Consider the following 17,574-nt stretch of genomic DNA (forward strand, 5'->3'; position numbering starts at 1 on the left):
TACTGTGATTGTATATTTTTACCATTTTGAGAAATGATATGCTTAATTGCAGGAAATGGTGTTTGCAAGTGTCGTGTGTGTGAGTGCAACCCCAACTACACTGGCAGTGCATGTGACTGTTCTTTGGATACTAGTACTTGTGAAGCCAGCAACGGACAGATCTGCAATGGCCGGGGCATCTGCGAGTGTGGTGTCTGTAAGTGTACAGATCCGAAGTTTCAAGGGCAAACGTGTGAGATGTGTCAGACCTGCCTTGGTGTCTGTGCTGAGCATAAGTAAGTATTTCCCAGTTGCTTAAAATAGTTGATACTTCCTTGTGGCTCTCCTAAGCCTGTATTGTTACTAGAACCAGAACAGTGCCAATATTAAAATATACTGTAAATAAAATGCCTGCCATGTGGAAGCCTACTCTTTAATTCTTAAAAGTTCTTTCTCAACAGCTAGTATATATTACATGGTATGAAGTGTGTCATGTGAGAGTTGTACTATTATTTTGATCTGAATGTGCTGGATAATTGAATTTACATGGTAACCTTTATTTTGGCAATTAAGATTTAATTTAATTTAATTTGTCATTACCAATTTCTTAATTACTATCTTTTGACAAAACTAAGCCAAATTAAAGATTTTTCCTCTTGAAGGATTATTATACTAGTAACATATTATTTAAATTATTATGATTTTGGCCGAGCACAGTGGCTCACACCTGTAATCCCAGCACTTTGGAAGGCCGAGACAGGTGGATCACTTAAGGTCAGGAGTTTGAGACTAGTCTGGCCAATGTGGTGAAACCCCATCTCTACTAAAAATACAAAAATTAGCCAGATATGGTGGCGTGTGCCTGTAATCTCAGCTACTTGGGAGGCTGAGGCTTGCTTGAACCCGGGAGGCAGAGGTTATAGTGAGCCAAGGTCACACCACTGCACTGCCTGGATGACAGAACAAGACTCCATCGCAAAAAAAAATTATTATGATTTTATGTTACATATTTAATATGTGATAGGGCTAATTTATTTTACTTTTATTTCTTAATAGGGTTTTAATTTGAACTGTAATAAATCTTTAATTTTATTATGGAAATTAGCATCTTTTTACATAATTTTTCTATCCACAAATGTAATGTTCCTCTTCATTTATTCAAATCTTCCTTCATAGCTGTTTGTTCAATTTGGTCACAAGAGTTTAGCATGGGAAATATGTTTAAACAAATATTTACTGAAATAATAAAATGTAAATATCATAATTTGTGTTTTTTGTAACAGAGAATGTGTTCAGTGCAGAGCCTTCAATAAAGGAGAAAAGAAAGACACATGCACACAGGAATGTTCCTATTTTAACATTACCAAGGTAGAAAGTCGGGACAAATTACCCCAGCCGGTCCAACCTGATCCTGTGTCCCATTGTAAGGAGAAGGATGTTGATGACTGTTGGTTCTATTTTACGTATTCAGTGAATGGGAACAACGAGGTCATGGTTCATGTTGTGGAGAATCCAGGTAGAAATGCGATGATTGCAGACATTCTTTTCATATCTTGTATGTCTTGTTTCTGCTTATTTAGGCCTAACATCCAGAAACAGCCTCCAGCTGGAATATTTTAGGTCAAGTTGGGAAATTTTTCATCTCTCAAAGCTTAAAATATTATCTAATTAACTGTATAAGAAATAAGGAAAAGAGAGTTCCACTTTTAAGTTTTCTAAGTGGAGAGTTTGAAGATTAAATACAGTGATTTATATAAGACACTTAGTGATTTATATAAGACACTTAGAACGATGCCTGACACCAAGTGCATATTAAGAGTTTTTTGATGATTGATGATTTTAAAATTAGAGCTTGATTTAAGCTTGAATACTGGGAAAGATAATTTGTTAAAGGATATTAATATAAAGTGTTGAATTTGTTCAACTTCTCTGGAGGTGAAACTTTTTTTTTTTAATCTTAGTTTTCCTAGTAGCCTTTTTGTAGATTCTCTGGAATTTTCTACCATAGTGTACATGTTTTTGTGTGAACATAAGCTTTCATTTCCCTTGGGTAAATACTAAAAATGGCATTTTGGAGCATATGGTAAGCATATGTTTAACTTTGTTAAGAAGCTGCCAGACTCTTAGACTCCCGTACTGTTTTGAATTATCAGCTAGGTGTTTTGCAAATATTGTCTCCCAGCCTGTGTCTCCTTATCATTTCATTTTTTTAAGTGTCTTCTGAACACCACAGGTTTTAATTTTGATTAAGTACAGTTTACCAAGTTTTTCTTCTGTGGCTCTTGCTTTTACATTGTCTTTAAGAACTCTGCCTAACCCAAGATTATAAGGATTTTTCTCCTCTGTTTTTTGGTAGAAGTTTTATAGTTTCTGGGGTTTCACATTTAGATCTGTAACTCATTTTGAGTTAGTGTGTGACAAAAGGCTCAGCTTTTTTCATGTCAGTGTCCACTTGTTCTAGGGGCATTTGCTGAAAAAAGACTGTCCTTTCTCCACCTTTGTTGAACATCAGGTGACCTTACATGTGTAGGCCTGTTTCTGACTCTGTATTCTGTTCCATGTATCTGAGTGTTAGCTATACCACATGGTCTTGTAGCTTTCTTTATAGCTAGCCCTGAAAGCAGGGTCTTCCAACTTTATTCTTTTACAAAAGTGTTTTTGAGACACTTCCTTAGTTCCCTGCCTTCCATGTAAATTTTAGAAGTGGCTTACTGATTGCTACAGAAGTTCTGCCAGGAGTTTGAGTGGGATACCATTGAGTTTATAGATCAAATTGGGAAGAATTGACATCTTAACAGTATTAGGTTTTGTAACTCCTGCACATGGAATATCTCTCCATTTATTCAGTCTGAAAGATTTCTTTTTATCAGTATTTAGTAATTCTTAACATGCAAATCTTGCATATATTTTGTTAGACTTATATGTAAGTTTTTCATGCTTTTTCATTCTGTAGTAAATATTACTGTTTAAAAATTTATATTTTCAATATGTAGAAATAAATTATATATATAGAAAAATAACATGATTTTTGTTCATTGATCATGTATCCTGCAACCTTGTAAACTTACTTGTTAGTTCTAAGAGCTATTTTATAGATTCTTTGGGATAGTGTGCGTTCACTCTCTTGGGTGTTTATTCCTGTATGTTTTTTATAAGACACTGCACAGCTCTTTGTGGTGCTCATTATTACCTTCTTATTTTGCAGAGTGTCCCACTGGTCCAGACATCATTCCAATTGTAGCTGGTGTGGTTGCTGGAATTGTTCTTATTGGCCTTGCATTACTGCTGATATGGAAGCTTTTAATGATAATTCATGACAGAAGGGAGTTTGCTAAATTTGAAAAGGAGAAAATGAATGCCAAATGGGACACGGTAAGTTACAAAACATCCAAAAAGCAAAGTGGCTTATAAAGTAAATGTAATACTCCTAAGACTTACGTATTAGCTGTCAGGCTGATTATTAAAGTCCTTTTTAAGTATTTTAATCCCCCCAAAAGTTTCTTACTCAAGGAATTTGCATTTAGTGAAAAACAGAAAGCATCCTAAATATATCCCATTGAAACAAAACATTGATTATAAGCATGTATATTCTGGTTACTGTGGCCAGTATTTTTATTTCTTTAATAGTTTTGATCCTAAATCTGCCTTTTCATCTAATGTGAAGTAGAATCCTAAATAATGTTATCTGTGTAGCAAGCTATTCAATGGAAAGCTGCTTCTTTCTTTAAAACAAACAAACAAAAATAACCTTCAGTGAAAGCCAGATTCAAAAGGTTATATACCAAGCTTGTCCAACTCGCAGCTCGTCGGCCAGGACATGCAGCCCAGAATAGCTTTGAATGTGGCCCCAACACGAATTTGTAATCTTAGAAATTGTAATTATTATTATTATTTTTTTTTGGTAACTTTTTTTTAAAGCTCATCAGCTATCGTTAGTGTATTTTATGTGTGGCCCAAGACAATTCTTCTTCCAGTGTGGCCCAGGGAAGCCAAAAGATTGGACACCCCTGCTATATACTATATGATTCCATTTAGAGGACATTCTGGAAAAGCAAAACCGTAGGGGCAAAAATCAGTGGTTGCTAGTGGCTGGAATGGGGGAAAGTGTTGACCACAGAGGGGCGTAAGGAATCTTCCTTGGGATGATCTTGATTGTGGGTGGATTTATGTATTTGAAAACTCACAGAACTATGTACTTTAAAAAGATGTATGTTCCTCTATGAAAATTATATCTCAGTAAACCTTGGCTTATAAAAATCTTAAAAGCCCTAAGTGACTGAAAGGTTATGTTAGCATTTAGTGCTTTGAAATATGGAGTCAGAGGGTGGGGTAACCAAATGTTGGCCTTTGTGTATTCATCTTTTGATACAAGAAAGCAATGCCAATCTTCAGTATTTTTAAATTGTAAATGAATTGTAGTTAGTTGCACTTTACTACAATTTGCTTGGGTTTTAAAAAATCAATTTTTTAAATTACAAATTTCAGAAGGGTAGAATAGAAAAAAATCCCTTTATAGTGTTTGAACACTATAAATGTCTTTTTTTTTCTGATGAAATCATTAGAAACTATTTCTTTTACTTTAGCAAGAAAATCCGATTTACAAGAGTCCTATTAATAATTTCAAGAATCCAAACTACGGACGTAAAGCTGGTCGCTAAATTGCCGTTCGTATTTTCTTTCACTTTCTGCCTTTGCATGTGAACTTCTATCTTTTTTACTGCACTGTGTGTCCTTTATCACTATTGCTGTTCTTTTTTTAAGTCTGGCTTTAAATATCGCTATTGTGGCTTTTCTTTTTGTATGTTAACTTTGCGTTTAGAAAGACCGTAAAATAAGTAATGTGATATAGAAACAGCAGCCATGTTGTAGTGAAAAGAGAATGTGCTTTGCAATCAGACCTCAGGTCAAATCCCACCTCTTCCACTTAGTAAGTAGAACAGCATTGAGTCACTTCACTTCTCTCATCTGTCACAGGGAGTCAGTACTCTGTTTTGTATGGGGTGGTTGTATTTGGCAAATGCGCTCCAGTATATGAAATCAGCCTGTCAGCTCTAATCCTCACAACAGTCCTGTGCCTAGAATGATATTATCCTATTATCTTTTGTTCTTTTTCTGTTTATTTATTTACTTATTTTGAGACAGTCTCTCTCTGTCGCCCAGCCTGGAGTGCAGTGGTGTGATATCAGCTCACTGCAACCTCTGACTTCCAGATTCCAGCAATTCTCCTGCCTCAGCCTCCCGAGTACCTGGGATTACAGGTGCCTGCCACCATGCTAGGCTAATTTTTTTGTTTTTAGTAGAGATGGGGTTTCACCACATTGGCTGGGCTGGCCTTGAACTCCTGACCTCCAGTGCTCTGCCCGCCTCGGTCTCCCAAAGTGCTGGGATCACAGGCGTGAGCCACTGTGCCCCACCAGTATTATCCTTAAATAACAGATTTGTTATGAGTAAATTTTAGGGTTGGATAGTGAAAATTGATCATGAAATCCAAATTGCAAAATAGAAAAATGTAACCTACTATGATATTTGTATGGTATGCAACTACAATATCATTATTGGTTCTCAAAAGATTAGAGATCCATTTCTTGAATATAACTTGAAATTTCATTAAAAGCCAGAAGACCATATATATGTATGTATATTATATATATGTGTGTGTGTGTGTGTGTGTGTGTGTGTGTGTATGTGAGAATGATTCTAATTTTCAAATGTAAGTTTATAACTGTTCATATCTGAATTTTCATGAAATGCTTCCAGCATATTCTAATAAAATCATGCAAGCCCCTAAAACTCTGATAACAAAGGTTAATTGTGATTAGAACTCAATTCTCCTGACTGGTGATTGAGAACTCTTCTTCTCTTTCCCAACTGACTGACTGTAATAGGGCCTGGAAGATTTCTGCTTTTCTCACTGTCTACCTTATTGTGCAGATAAAGATGGTGTTGGGAACACTTACATAAAAATCACTGTGTCTCAGGCATGATTCTGACCACTTAATCTGTGTTTAATCTTCATAGTGAAAGTTGTAGGAATGTTTTACATATGAGAAAACTGAGACACATAAGGGTTATGTAACTTGACCGAGTTCCCACGGCTGGTTAGTCAGAGAGCTGAGATTTGAACCCAGGCAGTTGGGCTCCAGAGTCCATGTTCTTGTCTATGACATTGTACTTGGTAGCAGTTACGTATCTTCAGAAGTCCCTGTTACCTGGTTAGGAAGAGGTAGATCACTCTTTATAGAGATTTACAGCCCTTTTACAATTTGTTGTTACTCTGTCAGAGTTAACACTGCTGCTGTTGGCAAACATCATGTTAGGGAAATCACTTTAATACATGGAACCCAGTGCTGTCTTTGTGGTTTTTGACTATTGAGAGTGTGCTTACAAACTGATCATGAATAAGAGCCTACAGTACAGGAATGTTTAATAGTTACAAGTGATATGGGAAGTGCTGATAACATTAGAAATCATTAACTTGTCAGATTTTTATTTCTAAGTAGACGGTAAGACTTTTTAAAGTTAAATTTGATGGCAGAAAATTACATTCAAATTCACATATGGGCAGGTTCGTACATATTTGTATTAGTCTGAGACAACATATTTTTCTCGTTCTCAGTACTTTACAGAAAGTCATTTTTAGAGGAAAACTGATTAGCCAATGACATTGCCAGGTTTTTTTTTTTTTTAATACATATTTTTTTCTTTAGTTGTAGGTCAAAAATAGTCAAATGTTGACAATTTCATGTGGTTATTTCTCATAAGAGAAAAATTTCTGTCCTACTGAGGTGAAATTTTCACCCTTGCTGTACCTTTAATTGTATTTTGAAGGAAATTATCAGTAAATGTTATTTAAACTTAATGTTTATAATGTATATATGGCTAAAATGTTGCTAAAATAAGCATTTTATGTAATTCAGGAAGCAGAAGTTTGGTAAAAATTTCTCTATGCATTATTGAAGTCCAGGCAATTTGATGGCTACAGATTACTTTAAGAGATGTTTTCTCAAGAAAAAGTAGAAATTAACAATTGAAATAAATGAATGAGCATCAAGAAATTACATCATGGATTGTAAGAAACTTTTCTGATACGGACCAAGGTTTGCCAGTCAATTATGTCATTGAAATTTTTGAAATAATGGGCAGGCACTAATTACTTTGGCACAAGACTACCATGTAGGAACATTAAGAAGAACATGTCACATTATCAGCTTCTAACTGTTGGAGTGGGTTAAAAAAATGGTCTGTCCTCATCTGCTGCTATGCGGGTTTAAATGTGTCTCCCAAATCTCCCACAGTTCTGCATTATGTATTTAATACATTGTAGAGACGGTTCTGCAGCTACCACTGTCAGCCATTCCAGAGTGAGCACAAAGATGACATTTTACTGAGCTTGAGGGCTTCCTTTCATAATATAACCCTGTTCTCTTGATGCGGGTTTTTTTGGGTTGGGGTGGTGTTGCACTCTGAATGATGGAAACTAATCTGAATTATTTTAGTTTACCTTCATTTAAAATGATGCCTAATACAGATAGTGAGCTTAATTTTACCTCTAACCTTGCATGTTAAACTTTTGTTTGAATGGACTTTGAAATAATAAATACAAATGTTTGTGTATACGATAAGACAGATTTTTCTCCAAAGGTAAGTTCTTCCATATAAATTACACTTTGGACTCATCTATATAGGGCTTTTTTTCTTTATTTTTTTCTTTATTTTTTGTTTTCTTTTTTTTTTTGTCCTTCCCTTATAATTCTTGAGTATTAAATACTAGATTTAGCAAATATATTGTATTAAAGAAATTTAATTAGATGGTAATTTATTTTCCCAACATATTTGAAGGAATGTGTAGCACTTAGCCTCAAATCAGATAGGATATAAATGTGGAGTGTAATTTATTTGCACTCTGGCTTTTTAAGATAGTAGTTGCTAGAATCCAGTTTCCTGACCCCCATTTTGAAATGTCTGCTCTCACAACTGTATAATGTATTAGCTTCAGTTGGGACTAGAGCTGAGAGTTTGATGTACACAGTTTTGTCATCCGCATTATATGCTGTTTGTCTCTGAGGGATCCTGAGTTTGTCCATGTTTCTGAAACAACCAGTCAAGGTGTATTTTGAGGAGAGGGGAGTGAGGGCTGAGGTATGTTGTCTGGTTCTGATTGGTATCACATGAGCTGCTGAGCTGAAATCACAGTGGTTTATTTGGTGTCTTGCAGGACCCAGCCTTTATATGTTAATGTTTTTCCCTCATTGGTATGGGATACCTACAGGATGAAGTTCAGACTTCATAGCAAGGCCTCTAGGACTGTTCTTCCTTTGTCTCCTCACCTCCAATCATATGCCCCCTTAATTCTTTTTTTTCCTTTTTTTTTTTTTTTTTTTTGAGATGGAGTCTTGCTCTTTCGCCCAGTCTGGAGTGCAGTGGTGTGATCTCAGCTCACTGCAATCTCCGCTTCCCGGGTTCAGGTGATTCCCCTATCCCAGCTTCATGAGTAGCTGGGATTACAGGCACCCGCCACCACACCCAGCTAATTTTTGTATTTTTAGTAGAGACGGGGTTTTACCGTGTTGGCCAGGCTGATCTCAAACTCCTAACCAAAAGTGATCCACCCACCTCGGCCTCTCAAAGTTCTGGGATTACAGGCATGAGCCACCGCGCCTGCCCTCCCCTAACTCTAGAAACTTCTGAACTGTATGTATTTCTACTTAAATGTCCCATTCTTTTCCCTACACCTTGACTTTGCATAGATTGCTATTTACCAATCAATAATTTATCTAGTCAATTTCACAATGAAAATCTCCTTAATCTTCTTAAAGTTAATAACTTTTTTCTTATACTATTCCCAGATTATGTTCATAACTCTATTGTAAACTTATTTATCAGAGTGCCTTATTTTCATGTCTCTCACCCATCAAACTATACCTTCCTTGAGGGCAGAAATTGTGCCACCAAAAGGCAGATCCAAATACAGTCTGCAGTGAAGTGTGAATAAAATTTAAAAACAAAAATTACTTTTAGATCAAAAAATGTTTTTAGATGCTTTCTATAAATATTTTTTAAAAAATCACCTGCAGTTGGTTCTATAGTGAGATATAAAACTGAACAACATTCCAAAATCTTAATTTTTTCTTAAAAAAAATTTCCCTGATAGTTAACAAGTATTTTTTATTTGTACTCACTGTAATTTTCTCTGATAAAGTGTTATTTGGTCACACTTCTCACTTGGCTTTCAAGCCTGCTTTCAATTTATAAGAAAAGGAGAAAAAAGAATGCTATAGCAAGTATTTAAATGTAGCAGTTATAGTATAAGAGAATTTTTAAGGAAAAGGGTGATACGGTGATATGTTTTTTTCTGCTTAAAACATCACTGTCAGTATATTTTTGGATCTTGAAAGATCTCTTGTGTTGATGGCTTGGGGCCTGCTTGCTAGGCTTGACTTCAGTACTGTTTACTGAATTATAGCACTGCAATAAGACATTTCACCAATATGATATTGAAGCATAACAAGTTATTTCATAAGGAATGGTAATTATCTAACATTCTAAGCAAATTTGGCAGTGTGACTTGGTGGGGCGCAGTGCTGTCCCTGACACAATGACAGCCTTACTCTCTAAATTAGTAACTTCTGTAGAAGACCCCAGAAGCACACCTCCCTCCCAGCAGTGAAAGCCGAGGATTCCCGTTTTGATTAGCAGGCGCCTTCTGTTCATGATAAAGGGATAAGAATCAGGCAGTGATGGCAGCGGAGTTCATGCTTCATTAAGGCAGGCATTGTAAACTAGTTCAAAGGAGAGAATCCATGATGACAGCACATTCTGTGCCATGGAGAACATTCTTAAATCAAGCCTCCAGTGGAGGAAGGACTCAAGAATGAAATAGCACCAGATAACGGGGCATCATTAGACTTGTAAAGCAAAGCTTCCATTTTCTATTTTTATATAAACCGTTATTAATGCCTTTAAAACAACTGTGATATCTGGACAAATAAAATAGAAATGACTTCTTAAGATGATTGCAACTTTTAGTCTTGATTTTTAAAAATTATTCTACATAATTTTAGTAGAGTAACTGATAATTTTTCTCATTTTTTTTGTTTTAGGGTGAAAATCCTATTTATAAGAGTGCCGTGACAACTGTGGTCAATCCGAAGTATGAGGGAAAATGAGTACTGCCCGTGCAAATCCCACAACACTGAATGCAAAGTAGCAATTTCCATAGTCACAGTTAGGTAGCTTTAGGGCAATATTGCCATGGTTTTACTCATGTGCAGGTTTTGAAAATGTACAATATGTATAATTTTAAAAATGTTTTATTATTTTGAAAATAATGTTGTAATTCATGCCAGGGACTGACAAAAGACTTGAGACAGGATGGTTATTCTTGTCAGCTAAGGTCACATTGTGCCTTTTTGACCTTTTCTTCCTGGACTATTGAAATCAAGCTTATTGGATTAAGTGATATTTCTATAGCGATTGAAAGGGCAATAGTTAAAGTAATGAGCATGATGAGAGTTTCTGTTAATCATGTATTAAAACTGATTTTTAGCTTTACAAATATGTCAGTTTGCAGTTATGCAGAATCCAAAGTAAATGTCCTGCTAGCTAGTTAAGGATTGTTTTAAATCTGTTATTTTGCTATTTGCCTGTTAGACATGACTGATGACATATCTGAAAGACAAGTACGTTGAGAGTTGCTGGTGTAAAATACGTTTGAAATAGTTGATCTACAAAGGCCATGGGAAAAATTCAGAGAGTTAGGAAGGAAAAACCAATAGCTTTAAAACCTGTGTGCCATTTTAAGAGTTACTTAATGTTTGGTAACTTTTATGCCTTCACTTTACAAATTCAAGCCTTAGATAAAAGAACCGAGCAATTTTCTGCTAAAAAGTCCTTGATTTAGCACTATTTACATACAGGCCATACTTTACAAAGTATTTGCTGAATGGGGACCTTTCGAGTTGAATTTATTTTATTATTTTTATTTTGTTTAATGTCTGGTGCTTTCTATCACCTCTTCTAATCTTTTAATGTATTTGTTTGCAATTTTGGGGTAAGACTTTTTTTATGAGTACTTTTTCTTTGAAGTTTTAGCGTTCAATTTGCCTTTTTAATGAACATGTGAAGTTATACTGTGGCTATGCAACAGCTCTCACCTACGCGAGTCTTACTTCGAGTTAGTGCCATAACAGACCACTGTATGTTTACTTCTCACCATTTGAGTTGCCCATCTTGTTTCATACTAGTCACATTCTTGTTTTAAGTGCCTTTAGTTTTAACAGTTCACTTTTTACAGTGCTATTTACTGAAGTTATTTATTAAATATGCCTAAAATACTTAAATCGGATGTCTTGACTCTGATGTATTTTATCAGGTTGTGTGCATGAAATTTTTATAGATTAAAGAAGTTGAGGAAAAGCATTTCTGGTTGGTGGGTAGTTCACTTATGAAGCTAAAACATAATTCTTTAAAAAAATGTACTAGGGACATAAGGAAAGTGGTATGGTGAAATACAGACTTGAAGACTGTCCTTGGGCTCTCTGAATCATGGTGGATAGATCCTTACTTACCCTGCTATGCTGGAAGAGAGGTTTCATCCCAATATTAAGCAGAATTAACTTTATGAACATCTTAGAGCCATTAGTAGGTGCTGGAAATTGTATCATTTTATTTAAGATATAGATAGGGGATTGTTAACTTTTCTGATAAGAAAAATTAGGAAAAATTTTACTTTTATTTGGCTTTGGTTTCTGTTTGAAAGGATATATCCATAAGAACTACTTGTGTAAAGCTTATTAGAAGAAATATATGCTGCTTTCTTAAGCATACAACAAATGTCAGGAATATTTGGAGGAGAAAAAGTTTCAGCCTTACTAGCCTTTCACATTTATACAATCCCTTCACATCCTGTTAATTGATCTTCTTTTACTTACTCCATTTAAATGTGTTTCATAGCTTAGACTAAAGCATATTTGAGGTGAGAATTACACATTTTTACTAGTTTGTAAGATCCATGAAAAAATTATCTATTTATTACTCTCTGTCACCGTTTCATCTTGTTTTCCACCATCCATAATTCCACTTAGCTTAATTCATTTCCCTGTGCCTTAGGCATAATCAATAGTTGAATTGCATATTTCTGCTCCAGAACTCTGCTCTTATAATGATATTTTAAAAATATATTAGAACAAAGTAACAAAGTCTATCTTCTATATGTACATAATTTTTTTTTCCAAACACGTGTTTAAGGCTGGAATGTGGTGAATTTTTAGATTTTATATTACAATTTATAGCAGACAAAAAGATTTTCTATAGGAATCCCTTTGTTAGAAGTTGGAGCAATTGTATACAAGTTTATTTCTCATGCTGATTGTAAGAGCCTAAAATACTTAAATTGGAAGACTCAATTTGACATTTGAGTAATTCTAGGCTTGAAACTGGCAATTTCAAAATATAGTCTGAGAAATTGATAATAGTATATCTATCTCTATGTAGATACACACACCACACATTGAGATGCTTTAACTGAAGCCACATAGAACTTGGTCACTAAAATATTTATTTTCCCAGCAACAGTACATTATGATCTCCAGTGAAACACTTTCCAAAAAGCAAGAGTCCAGGAAGCAAAACAACAATTAGAATTTTTTTTCCATTTAAACTATACTATAGAAATTTACAAAATATTAAGTATCATGAGTACATTGTTTGGCTAATGCCAAATAGTGGCATATTTTACAGTGATTCCATGACATTTTAAAAGTTTTCTTACTCTTTTCCAGTCTTACTTTATGAATTTCCTTAAAACAGTCACCCAGGTAAGTCTAAGACCTTGAGCCACAAGAACAGTTCATAATACCACTTAAAAAGTCACCTGTGATCAGCTTTTTAAGTTTTAACCTGGAATTTTTCCTTTCTGTTTTTCACTACAGTTTGAGAGATAACCTTGAGTAGAGGCCATTTGTCTTTAGTTTATTCCTTGGAGGCTTAATGTTTACATTTTTAAACGTTCATTTTTATAGATTCCAGGGGTACATGTGCAGGTGTGTTACATGGACATGTTGCATAATGGCTTCTAGTGTACCCATCACCTTAGTAGTGGCCATTATAGTCAATAGGTAATTTTCCACCTTTCACCCTCCTACTACCCTCTCCCTTTTGGAGTCCCGGGAGTCTGTTCTTTCCCTTTGTATGTCCATGTTTACCCATTGTTTAGCTTTCACTTATGAGTGAGAACATGTGATATTTGATTTTCTGTTTCTGAATTATTTCACTTAGGGTGATCCATCCATGTCACTGCGAAAGACAAGACTTCATTAAGGCCTAGATATTTCTGATCTGATATGCTCAAAGAAGTTCAGAAACAGAATGAGTATCTCCCCAGGACTCCTTTTGAGCCTATAAAGATCCTTCACTGGCTCTTTAGAATTTCTCTCATGACTCAGGATTCTTCTGAGACTTTAGGGATAGGTGGAAGTGGCTTCTGAGTGATGAGTGGGAGCAAATTTTCAAGGTGGATTAGGTCTAGATTAAGTAGCCCATCAAGTCTCCACTGCTCTGAGGGTGGTATGTCATCTAAGTGTGAACCTTTAGGGTACAAAAATGGTAGGAGAACCATGAGACAAATATTAAGTTCACTGATACGGCAATTCTTACCTTCATTTGCTTCTACAATTAAGTCTTCACTGTACTTTTAATTAAGATTTAAAATTTTTGAGGGTATAGAGTTTCCATAAAAAGTCATCAGTGATAATAAATTTTATTTGACTTTCTACTTATTCTGGATTCTAAAACAGACTGACATATAAACACATTACTTATGGATCACTTTGAGAGAGGAAACACTATTCAGAAGATTTAAATCCCAGAATTTAATCCATTGCTTTATTGCAAGTTTACAGAAGACTTGTCTTCAGTTTTATCTGCAGTAGTTGATCTATTGACTTTAAATGTTGAAAACTTATACTAATGTTGCTTACTGTCCAAAATTATTCCTGGGAGATAAACATTCAGATTTTCTACAATAACCACTGACTGGCCCCTTAGCAGCCATTTTAAACATAAATTTGATGATATTGCCCAAACATCCCCAGTCCAGTTCAACTTTCAGATCCTCAAGCCTACCATAGTCCTTTGTGTTTGATATTTCTTTCTTATCCTTAAATGTGGTAGCTCCATGAGCACGGGGACCTGTGTTTTGATTCACTGTCTGCATACTTCACTTTGCAGAACATTTTTAAGGTCCATGCATGTTGTAGCATGTATCAGAACTACACTCCTTTTATGGCTAAATATTCCATTGCCTGCGTATAGCATACTTATCCATTCAGTTTTCAATGGACACTTGGTGGAAACCTTTTGGCTCTTACGAATAATGCCGCAATAAATATTGTCATATAAGTATCTGTTCAAGTTCATACCTTCAGTTCTTTTCATTATATGCCTAAAAGCAGAATCGCTGGATCATATAGTAATTGTGTTTTGCTCTTTGAGGAACTGCCAAACTGTTTTCCACAGTGGCTGCACCATTTTACATTCCCACCAGCAATGTATGAGGGTTCACTAGAGAACCCTCAGAACAGAACGGAACAGATACTTCACCAGAGAAGATGAATGGCAAAAAAGAAAAAAATGGAAATGCAAATTAAAATCACAATGAGATACCATTAGATACCCACTAGAATGGCTTAAGTTTAAATGGCTGAAAATACCAATTGTATCCTTAGAACAATATCTGGCACAAAGTAAGGTGTAGGCGACCAGTAAGTGTTTGTTGAGTAGATGGATTCATTTCTGTAATTTGCTACCATGCCCACCTACCTGTTAGCATCTGCAGTGACATACTGGCCTTCCTGCCAGTTCTTATAGATAAACTCTCCAAGGGCAGACCTTCCACTTGCATTCGTCTTCCAAACTCCATCACCTCTTGCCTGCTAAGACAAGCAGTTCTCTCCTCTCCTGCATCGTCAAGTTTTCCCCTCTTCTGGGTCATTCCCCTCAGTAACAAACATACCATAGTTACCATCTCTGTTTCTCTCTTTCCTTTTACAACTCAGGAGTTGTCTAAGCCATACACCTGTGACCACTTGATGTGTGACAAGGTTTCCAAGTTTGTTCAATGGGGAAAGAAAAATCTTTTCAACAGATGATGCTGGAATAACTGGATTTCCACAAGCAAAAGAGTGAAGCTGGACCCCTAACTCTCACCATATACAAAAATTTACTCAAAATGGATCAGTGACATATCTAAACATAAGAACTCAAACCATCAGACTTTTAGAAGAAACATAGGAGTGTACTTCATGACCTTTAATTTGGCAAAGGGTTCTTAGACAAGACACCAAAAGCATGAATAACAAAAGATAGATAAAAGATAAATTGGACTTCATCAAAATTAAAAATATTTGTGCATCAAAGGACATTATCAAAAAAGTAAGGCAACCTACAGAATGGGAGAAAATACTTGTAAATTATATATCTGATAAGGGATTCATATCCAGAATATATAAATAACTACAATTTAACAAAAAGTTGAATTAAAAATGGGCAGAGCAGTTACTAATTTCTCCAAAGAAGATACACGAGTGGCTAACATTTTGAAAAGAGGCTCAAAATCATTAGCCATCAGGGCAATGCAAATTAAAACCATAATGAGGTACCACTTCACACTTACTAGGATGGCTCTAATTTTTAAAAAGTGGAAAATAAGTGTTGGCAAGGATAGAAATCAGAAACCAGAATGCACTGCTGGTGGGAATGTAAAATGGTGCAGCCACTGTGGAAAACAGTTCAGCACCCCCTCAAAGAGCTAAACATAAAATTACCATATGACCCCTCAATTCTACTTTTAGATTTACAGTCAAAAGATTTGAAAGTAGGGACTTGAACAGATACTTACATGCTCATATTAATTGCAGCATTATTCACAGTAGCCAAAACTTGGAAACAACCCAAGAGTCCATTGACAAGTGAATGGATGAAGAAAATGCATCATATATGGGACAGTGGCCATATATAGCCATAAAAGGAATGGAGTTTTGATACAACATGGTGAGCCTTGCAGATGTTATGCTAAGTGAAATAAATAGACACAAAAGGACAAATATACAAATATATGTTTCACTTACATGAAATACCTTGAATAGGTAAGTTCCCTACAGAAAGAATAGCAGTTACTAGGTGCTGGGGGTGGTGGAAGTGGGAAGTTATTGCTAGTGGCTATAGAGTTCTGTTTGGGATGGTGAAAAATTTTGGAAATAGTGGAGATGTGAAGGGGTGGCCTGCCCCTCCACACCTGTGGGTATTTCTAGTCGGGTGGGATGAGAGATGGAGAAAAGAAATAACACAGAGACAAAGTATAAAGAAACAACAGTGGGTCCAGGGGACCGGCACTCAGCACACCAAGGACTTGCACCGGCGCCGGCCTCTGAGTTCCCTCAGTTTTTATTGATTATTATTTTCATTATTTCAGCAAAAAGGAATGTAGTAGGAGAGCAGGGTGATAATAAGGAGAAGGTCAACAAAAAATGTGAGCAAAAAAATCTATGTCATAATTAAGTTCAAGGGAAGGTACTATGCCTGGACGTGCACGTAGGCCAGATTTATGTTTCTCTCCACCCAAACATCTCAGCGGAGTAAAGAATAACAAGGCAGCATTACTGCAAACATGTCTCGCCTCCCGCCACAGGGCAGCTTTTCTGCTATCTCAGAGTTGAACAAATGTACAATCGGGTTTTACACTGAGACATTCAGTTCCTAGGGTCAAGCAGGAGACAGTGGCCTTCCTCCATCTCAACTGCAAGAGGCTTTCCTCTTTTACTAATCCACCTCAGCACAGACCCTTTACGGGTGTCAGGCTGGGGGACGGTCAGGTCTTTCTCATCCCACGAGGCCATATTTCAGGCTATCACATGGGGAGAAACCTTGGACAATACCCCGCTTTCAAGGGCAGAGGTCCCTGCGGCTTTCCACAGTGCATTGTTCCCCTGGTTTATTGAGACTAGAGAATGGCGATGACTTTTACCAAGTATACTACTTGTAAACATTTTGTTAACAAGGCACATCCTGCACAGCCCTAGATCCCTTAAACCTTGATTTTATACAACACATGTTTTTGTGAGCTCCAGGTTGGATCAAAGTGGCTGGGGCAAAGTGGCTGGGGCAAAGCTACAAATTAACAACATCTCAGCAAAGCAATTGTTTAAAGTACAGGTCTTTTTCAAAATGGAGTCTCTTATGTCTTACCTTTCTACATAGACACAGTGACAGTCTGATCTCTCTTTCTTTTCCCTACAGAGATGGTCACATAACATTGTGAATGTAATTGATGCCACTGAAACAAAGTGGCTTTAATTGCAAAAAAGAAAATGAAAAGGCAAGACATAGTGGGGAAAATATTAGCAAAGCGTATTGTCTGATAAAGGACTTTTATCTAGAACACATAAAGATCACTTAGAGTCTCAAACAAGAAGACCCCCCTAGAAGATTTAAACTGGACAAAATATTTGAACAGATGTTCCACCAGAGAAGATGAATGGCCAAAAAAACAGGCAAATGGAAAGACAAAATCATGAGATGCCATTAGACACCCACTAGAAT

The 17,574-nt window shown here is 36.0% G+C and overlaps 1 protein-coding gene across 2 annotated transcripts in view; it reads left to right on the plus strand.

The window, feature by feature from the left end:
* The window catches only part of ITGB1 (integrin subunit beta 1), a 57,892-nt gene extending 46,574 nt beyond the window's left edge, over positions 1–11,318 (plus strand). For both annotated transcript variants that reach the window (XM_031015488.3, XM_004049247.4), the window contains exons 13-16: positions 53–275; positions 1,263–1,495; positions 3,185–3,351; positions 10,080–11,318. In XM_031015488.3, coding sequence (XP_030871348.3) covers positions 53–275; positions 1,263–1,495; positions 3,185–3,351; positions 10,080–10,145 — 689 coding nt within the window. In that variant the 3' untranslated portion in view covers positions 10,146–11,318. The remainder of the gene's footprint in view (positions 1–52; positions 276–1,262; positions 1,496–3,184; positions 3,352–10,079) is intronic.
* The last annotated feature ends 6,256 nt before the right edge of the window (positions 11,319–17,574 follow it).

This window comes from Gorilla gorilla, chromosome 8 (assembly GCF_029281585.2).
Source record: "Gorilla gorilla gorilla isolate KB3781 chromosome 8, NHGRI_mGorGor1-v2.1_pri, whole genome shotgun sequence".
NCBI classification, from domain to species: domain Eukaryota; kingdom Metazoa; phylum Chordata; class Mammalia; order Primates; family Hominidae; genus Gorilla; species Gorilla gorilla.